General features: G+C 32.8%; 1 protein-coding gene across 1 annotated transcript; it reads left to right on the top strand.

The window, feature by feature from the left end:
* Positions 1-500: 500 nt before the first annotated feature.
* Positions 501-7,274, top strand: LOC134236789 (fibroleukin-like; the record flags this gene model as incomplete). The annotated part of the gene is made up of 2 exons (XM_062718934.1): positions 501-668; positions 7,012-7,274. Coding segments are annotated over 2 exons (431 nt in total), but the record flags the coding sequence as incomplete, so codon positions are not given.
* Positions 7,275-9,127: the final 1,853 nt, after the last annotated feature.

Here is a 9,127-nt window from a genome sequence, read left to right as displayed (position 1 = left end):
AAAACGTTAAAAATAGTTGCTAATGAAGGATTAGATTTTAAAATTAGTTAATACGTATTAAAATGTGCCGGTGATTTCTTTTGACTGTGTGTTGTTGATTTTTTAAAGAAGATTTTGTAGTTCACCAATTTTTGAAACAACTAAGAAATGTATTTGAAATATTTACCAGGGATATATAAATAGTTAGTTAATTTATATATTTCCTTAAAAACACAAGAAAAAAAAATTTTAAAGTTGATTTACTCCATGTTAATTAAAAATGATTTAAAGAAATTTTAGCAAAAAAAAAAATAAAAGTGTTAGTGACAAAAAAAAAGCAAGAAGTGTTTTAACTCATTCTATTTTGTTTAAAATATTTAACATGAATGTTGCATTTGAAATATTTCTTTTCAAATAATTTACTCAATCATGCCTTTTATTTAATTTTATTCGCTTAATTCTTATGTTAGTGTGATTGCAGCATTAGAATAATAGATTGATTTCAATATATCTTATTACAGGAAATGACGTAATCCATCAATTAACAAAAGAGAACTCTTCATCCCTTTATGTTTCCATCACTCTTCAGAATGGTACAACTCTGTATGAAATGTACGACCGATTCTCTGTCTCCGACGAAGCAGGAAAATATCAACTCTCTCTTGCAGGACCTGTCACGGGAACTCTAGGTCAGTGTATTCAACTTAATTTCTTAAAACTGGATAAAAAATACGTATATCGTCCTAACCTTCTTATTATGGAAGATTATTAATTTGTTTTCTATAGAGTCAAGGAAACATAATTTCGTTCTAATACTCTGTAGAATTTTCTGATTCCTTGTTAATTTAAAGTTTTTAATATTTCATGATGACATTTGTTGGAAAATTCACAATTTCCGGGGACATTAAATTCGACATTGCTAAGTAATTAAAAATTTACGTTATATGTTCTAAAATCAGAGAAGATGATTATGGTGAAAAATTAAAATTATTTGTATGTCACAGATCTTTTGTCAGAAATAATGTGAAGATGTTTTAAAATATATTTACATCATTTATTACAATTTTACATCAGTATTTTTTCTTAATTTTGTTTGATATAATAAAAGTTAAAAGTTAAAAGTCTATGTTATTTCACTGTGTGCTGCTAAGGATGGCGCTGTGGCACGTAATGGCGGCACTTCCGTAAGATGGCGCTGTGGCCCGTAATGGCGGAAATGCCTCGTCTGGTCCTTCCCGGCTGTAAATATATACCTGGATCCCTCCTTCTAACTATAACAACTACTAGGACTACTAGGATCTATTGAATGTTTAAAATAAAAACATATTGTAATTGTTTGTTAAATTATGTACACATACTTCATACTACATGTTTAATACTTAATATGCATATTTTCCTATACATATTTTTACTCATACTTTGTACTCAACATATATTTACACTTTAGACTTGCCTATTTTACGAAGAATATATATTGCAAGTATTATACTTACTACTGTACAAACACATATTACATGTACAATGCTACTGACGCATTGTTACTACTTTAAACATACTTCGAATACAGTATTACTACTTACTTACTACAATGCTTACGACGCATCATTACTACTGAATATAAGTACATTACATACACAGTTCAACAATATGTTTACTTCAAACAACTTTACCAAACAATGAACTGCGGAGAAGTAACTTGGCAGAATTTGCAGATATACTGTTACTTAAAATAAACAATAAACCGAAATACTCCTACCTCAGAAGTGAGTAGGATTTCTGGTACAAATGAAGATAAATAACAAAATGAAAGACGTGGTGTAATCTGGCAAAGGAACAACGTGTCCTTCTATGGTGCCTGCTACCCCCAAACTGACCAACACGAGCTATCTAAAGACCCTAACCCGTCCAGTGAGTTTAAACCTTCTATATATAGTACTATGGACAAACGCTTGGGATTTAAAATACTAATTACAAGGGTAAAATACTATAAAACACGGTTTGGACATTAAATGTGACATTGTTACTATAGCTAGAATATCTAGTAGCCAATTTTCAAATTAAAAACATTTTTCGCCGAAACTTGAATGAAATATTGCTGACTTGGCGTTTAACAATAATCAATCAAAAACATTGAATCTTCCATTCAAGGCCAATTACCTTCTATTTATATATGATAAAATTTCATAAAACAGGAAAAATATTTCATTCTCAGAAAATGTTACATGCATTTAGGCCAGCTTTTAGAAAGACATATCGCAATATAAATAACTTGTGGTGAAAAGGTAACATTATATTTTAATGTGAACATTAAGTGTATGTTGCATCACAATTCAGTAAATTGTTTAGCGTTAAATGAAAATCAAATAAATTTAGAATATTTACAATTACATATATTCTTACCTTGGAATACTTCTAAAAGATTTGTTGTGTATTAAATTATATATACTTGTGTATAACATTATATATACTTGTGTAGTAAATTATATATATTTGTGTATTGCATTATATATATTTGTGTATTACATTATATATATTTGTTGTGAATTATATTATATAAATTTGAAAGACAAAGTATCTACTAGATCCCTTTTTTCACATATTCATTTACCAGTGACCTTTTAAAAAAAACATTTCTTTTTCTTAATTAAACACTTAAGTGAAACATACCAACCAAAAATTGATCGTCATATTGGAAAGAATGCCAAACAAAGTGCACAATGTTTTGTATTGTATATTAAAGATTAACACGCCGTACATTAACACCGATTTCTGAGAGAAACAAAATGATCTGAGACAATTAAGTAATATTAAGAATTAGGCCTTTTCAGGAACAATGATGACTGAAGTGTGTAAACAGTCTATACATGTAGACATTTATGCCCGCGGTAAATCATACACAGCAATTGTTAATGAAAGTTTCACATTATAGGGTTATTGAACTTATATTGGTGAATATTGGCACAAGTTGTCTGTTCAAATGAACGACCTTGTCAATATTCTTTAATATAAGATCAATAACTCCTTAATTATATAGCTGATATAATTAATAATGGTTATTCCAACTAAAAAAAGGAAAATTAATGATTTTAAATATCTGTATTCAAATTAACTTCTGTCCTGTAAGCGTTCAATATCGCATCATTTCGATAACTCTGCAAAGCGATGTGATTTGCTTATTTGGGTTTTAATGGGTCTTTTACGTACTAAATTTTAAATAAATAATTTCATTTTGTGTGAAAATCGAACACATCTTACGTCAATATTGGCACAAGTTGGCTGTACAAATACACGAGCTTGCAAGTGCATTTGTACAGCCAGTGAGTGCCAATATTCACCAATATACGTCCAAAAACCCTTTTATCATATAGCTAAATTATTTTCTCATAATTTATAATAATAATTCTAGCTAAAAAACTCAAATTAATATTTTTTTTGGTATCGGTATTCAAATTAATGCATGTCCTGTAAGCGTTCAATATCGCATCATTTCAATGACCCTAGGCACCCTACCGAGCGATATGATTTGCTTATTTAGGTTATAATGGGTATAATCCGTACTAAAGTTTTAATAAATAATTTCATTGAGTGTGAAAATTAAACACATCTTACCTAATTGCCACTTCTTTTCTTTAATTTAACTCTGAGAATTTGACCAGACGACTTTTTTGTTCACAACGGGGCGTTTGATATCAAAAGCTTGTATAAGGAATGTTTCGGGCAGACTTGTATACGTAATACAAACTCATCGTTCAATACAACGTCAAGATATTGAACGCTTAATTTCTCCAACTTTTTGGTAGTATTTTATTAGAGACTATTTGTAAACCATATATTGAGTAAAATTATGTGCCATAACAGAGTTGATGGTTGATTTTGATAACATTATATAACGTATAGCGGGTTTTCTTGGCGTTTTACGTGCTCAAAGTAATTAATTTTAGCGGACACAGTGTTTCAGCTCTTTACAGATATAACGTAGAAGAGAACGTAGAAGAGAACTTACTATTTCAGCAATTGAAATTTTAGCGGACTATCATCAAAACAAAATAAAAATAAACCAAAATTAGCACTCCGCTAAAATAACCCAAAATAACCTCGCTAGAAATATCCCAAAAAGCCTACCTCGCTTTTCTCGTTTGATTATCAATCTAAAAGTAGCGACGGGGTCACGAAATGAATATTAAAACAGAAGCAATATTTTCCTTGCAGGATGATAGATTTTAATTTGACATCTAAATAACGCGTTCAGTTTTAATAATGTAATTAACATTATTTTCGTAACTTTTATTAGGTCACCTGAGTCACTCAGGTGACCTTTTACCATCTTAGTTTGTCCGTCGGCGTCCGTCGTCCGTTGTCCGTCGTTCGTCGTCCGTCGTGTGTTAACATTTGATCATTTTAAGCTTCTTCTCTAAAACCGCTAAACCAAATTCAACCAAATTTTGTATACATCATTTGTGGGTAAATGGAAACAAAAATTGTGAATTTCATGGTCCCTGCCCCTCTTGGGCCCGAGGAGTTGGGCCGAAACCACTAAAATTAATGCAATATTTAAAAATCTCTTTCTTTACTCCTGGACATCAAGCAGTCAAACTATTTGCATTATTGTAATCAGCAATGAGTCTTCTACCAAAATTGTGAAATTCATGGCCCTGGGGTCAGGGGTTCTAGTTCTAGGGCGGGGATAAATACGTAGGTAGTGAAAATGCATTATTTCTTTGAAAATCTTCTTCTCTGCTCCTGGGTATTAAATAAACCAACTAAGTACATAGTTATGATGAGCAAGAGTGCCTCTACCAAAATTGTGAATTCTATGGCCCTAGGGTCAGGGGTTCTGGTGTTAGGGCGGGGCTCTATTGATTATATAGTGAAAATACATGAATTCTTTGAAAATCTTCTTCTCTGCTCTTAGGTATAAAATAAACTAACTAAGTGCATAGTTATGATGTGCAAGAGTGCCTTTACCAAAATTTTGAATTTTATGGCCCCAGGGTCAGGGGTTCTTGATTTAGGGTGGGGCTCTAATGAAAAAATACTGAAATGCATGAACTCTTTGAACATCTTATCCTTTGCTCCTGGTTTATATGCTAATGATCTAATTATATATTTAAGGCCAGAATTTGTTTTATTTTCAGTTTAACAAACCCTCCGCTCAAGGTTTTGAATTTTCAGAAAAAAATAAAAATGTTGTTCTTTCCGATGTCTAATTTGAGTCGGGATCGAGATTTCAAATTTACGAACTCGCACGTCCGGTTTTCCGATGTAACAGCGGGTAAATAAAGCTATATCTGAGAAGATAGCTTGGTTTAGTGTAAAATTCATCGACAAGAGTGCCATTAAAACGTTTCACCCGTTCAAAGGAGAAATAAAATACTGACGACTTTGTTGCACAGTGACATGCTGGTGAGATAATTATGTATTCGATTCAACAGTATCTGTCTGTAAATTATTTTCCTTCCCCAGGTTTTAAACTGCCCGTGGTAGCTATTGCATATTGCCAGCGACATAGTTTAGGTCTCTGTTATAGCTTACACTCTAAGCACCATTCTTCAGAAAAGGGTTGATTATGCATCAGATAATGCATCAGGTAATGAATAAAACTATGGGAGAAGTTAAGTCCATTTGAGGAAGAAATAAACAATAACCCGAAGAAATAAAAAAAAATCAACTATGAAAAGGCAAGAATATACAAATATATACAGGCATGTAGTATCATTTGTATCAGCCAGAAAAAATATTTAACATTTAATTGAAAAAATGTTTACCCTACTCCCCAATACTCTCTGTCTGTTTGATGATAGGAATTATAATTTTAGGCATCAAGCATCACATATTTAGAAGATATTGGATGACACCATGGCTATTCATAGAATAGAATGTTATCTGATGGATCGTTGTTTACTTTCGTTTTTCATTTCCGAGCTTAAAGAGTGAAAATGTATCCCGAACGCAAATATCATCATTTATAAAGAACTATTGCTGACTGGTCTACCTGGGTCTACCTGGGTGTACTGAAATCCAGTCAGAACTCTGGAAAAATATCCTGATTTCTATGGACACCGTAAGCCAAGGGTTTATGAGGAGAGTAGCGCATCAGAAACCCTTGGCTAGCGAACATGGGTATCAAGTAAATTTTAGAACAATGTCTACACATTCACCTAACACATATTAAAAAATGAAGATATATTGAAAGACTCATAAAGAATTGATTTTTTAAAATACATTTTGTTTAACATCACAAAATTTATATAACTGGCCCAAACTGGCAGATGATGAAATAAGCAATTAAATGTTCTACTTTCCTATTAGTAAGCATTATGTGTCCAGTAGTAAGGTGTCTATTAGGATAGCATAAAAAAGAATGTACAAATGTGTATAATTAATTTATCATTTTATTTCCTTTTCCTTCGGGACTTTTTTATTCTCATGTTTATAAATAAACCTAAACATAAAAAATACTGGCCTTATAATGAAGAAAGGGGCCTCTTTCAAAATAGATAATTTCAGGGCCGCTGGGTCAGGGGTACCAGGGGGGTACTTTGACTAAAAATAAATTAATGCTTTGAAATCTTCCCTTTGATAAGCAATGGTGCCTCTTTCAAAATTTGTTAGTTTCATGGCTTTTGGATTAAACCACGAACCAAATACGATTGCTGGAAAGTTGTTACATGATACTCAGGTGACCTATAATTCCAGTGGGCCTCTTGTTAGTAAACAAAATATAGAAATTTCCAACTGTATTTCAACTGACGCAAGATATAGCGTGTATAATTTAAGATAAATACTTTCTCTCTTTACATGCAAATCCATCTGTCTTAATGCACCTCAGTATTATTATAGACTAAACTGAATATACATATAATTGAATCCATTTCCTCTATGATATATTTCCTGTACATCTATAGAAGAAGTATGTTAGACACTGATTATTCTGACTACGATCTGTCTGGGACGGACTTCTCCACCCCAGAAAGGGACATTGACAGGTTGAATTGAGATGATCCATGTGATTTCTTTTGTTGAACTTTACAGGAGACCGTATGTTAAACACAGGGACCTTTTACACAGATCTGTCTGGGATGTCCTTCTCCACCAACTACAGGGACAATGACAGGTATAGTTCTGGTAACTGTGCTGCTTCCAGTGGCCGTAGAGGAGGCTGGTGGTTTAATGCCTGTAGCCACGCCTTTCTTAACGGTCAGTGGTCCCCGGGAGACTGGCAAAGACCCTGGTATCCCGCAGTAACGAGTGGGACGTCAGTGAAGGCGACCACCATGATGATCAAACGTCATTAGGTAAACATCATTAAATATCAATTACCAAATTGTTTTTCTTTTTGAATTTCTATGAAAAAATTTTAATGGTTATCAGAGGGTTTTTTTGTTTTCTTCTTTTTATAAAGAAAAATATGCTTTTATTTCTGTGAAGGATTTATTTAGTTTGATTATTGTTTTTTCTCCCTAATTTTTAACAGATGACCGACCACCCAACAATCAGAAAAATCATTATGATAAACGAGATGGTTTTGAATTTATCTTCATCACGAGGTCCTTTTTAAAAAATAATGTTTGATATGAAGTGAGAACACTTGAGAACAAACAATGGTTTCACTAAAGGCCATGTCCTATTTTTCAAACCAATAAATTATTGTAATTTTTTCTACCAATTGTATCTAGTTAAAGATGTATATTATATGTGTTCTAATAAATTTGAAATTAGAAATATTTCGTTGCTATTTACAAACTCTGATAAATGAAGATAACTGGACGGAGAATTAGGATGATGATTACTTTATTGTTAAACCTAATACAGTGGAACCTGTCCGACACATGCAATCCTCTTTACTGTGATTTCAGCCATTCAATATCTTTACTCATTTCTACTTATGTCCATGAGCTTTACACTAATAAAACACCTTGTTCATTCCGACACATACTTTGTAATTTTTCTCCCCGTGCATGTTGGATAAGACAGGTTCCATTGTATTAAAGATTTTAAGATATTTAAAAAACATATTATTAGGTATATTTGATGTTTATGTTTTGCAGTACAATATATCTAAAATAAGGCATCTCTTAAGAGATACCCCCATCTTTTTCCATGCAGTATTTTGCATGGAAGAGCAAACGGAAGTGTGTGGGACGGCCAAAGAAACGAAACTTATCTGAAAATTCCTGACATCTCCCCAAAGTGGAAACTGATCCAAATGGAATAGAAAATCCTCTTTTTGCGGGGGGTGGGGGTTCTAATAATCGAGCTTTTTCTGGAGCAAATTTTATTCCCACATTACATTTTTAGTTCACCCGTGTAAAGGCTCAAGTGAGCTTTTCTGATCAAATTTTGTCCGGTGTCCGTCTAGCTGTCTAGCTGTCCGTCTGTCTGTCTGTCTGTAAATTTTTCGCATTTTCGACTTCTTCTCAAGAACCGCTGAGCCAATATCAAGTAAATTTGCCACAAAGTATCTTTGGGTTAAGGAAATTCAAGTTTGTTCAAAGAAGGGGCCAAGCCCGCATTCAAGGGGAGATAACTGGGAATTGATGAAAATTTGGTGGCAATTTTTAAAAAATCTTTTTCTCAAGAACCACTGTGCCAGGAAAGATGAAACTAATTAGGAAACATCCTCAGATAGTGTAGATTCAAGTTAATTCAAAACATGACCCCACGATGTAGGGCGGGGCCAAAATGGCGGACCAAAGTTTTACATAGAAATATATAGGAAAATTCTTTTAAAATCTTCTTCTCAAGGTTGATAAAGTAATATTTCATCATATTTATAGGAAGCATCTTCAGGTAGTGTAGATTCAAGTTTGTTCAAATCATCACCCACGGGGATAGGGCGGGGCCAAAATGGTTGATCAAAGTTTTACATAGAAATATATAGAAAAATTCTTTAAAAATCTTCTTCTGAAGAATGACGAAGCCATTATTCATCATATTTATTTGAAGGCATCCTCACGTAATAGATTCAGATTTGTTCAAATCATGACCCCTGGGGGTAGGGCGGGACCACAATAGACCTAAGTTTTATACAGACTTAGAGATATATAGGAAAATTCTTTATAAATCTTCTTCTCAAGAATGACTAAGCCATAATTCGTCATATTTATTTGGAAGCACCTTCGGGTAGTGTAGATTCAAGTTTGTTAAA

This window comes from Saccostrea cucullata, unplaced genomic scaffold (assembly GCF_032062105.1).
Source record: "Saccostrea cucullata isolate Sc308-1 unplaced genomic scaffold, CSIRO_AGI_Scuc_v1 ctg15111, whole genome shotgun sequence".
NCBI lineage: Eukaryota > Metazoa > Mollusca > Bivalvia > Ostreida > Ostreidae > Saccostrea > Saccostrea cuccullata.
Note: the sequence above shows the minus strand (reverse complement) of the source record. Positions and strands in the feature narration are given on the sequence as shown.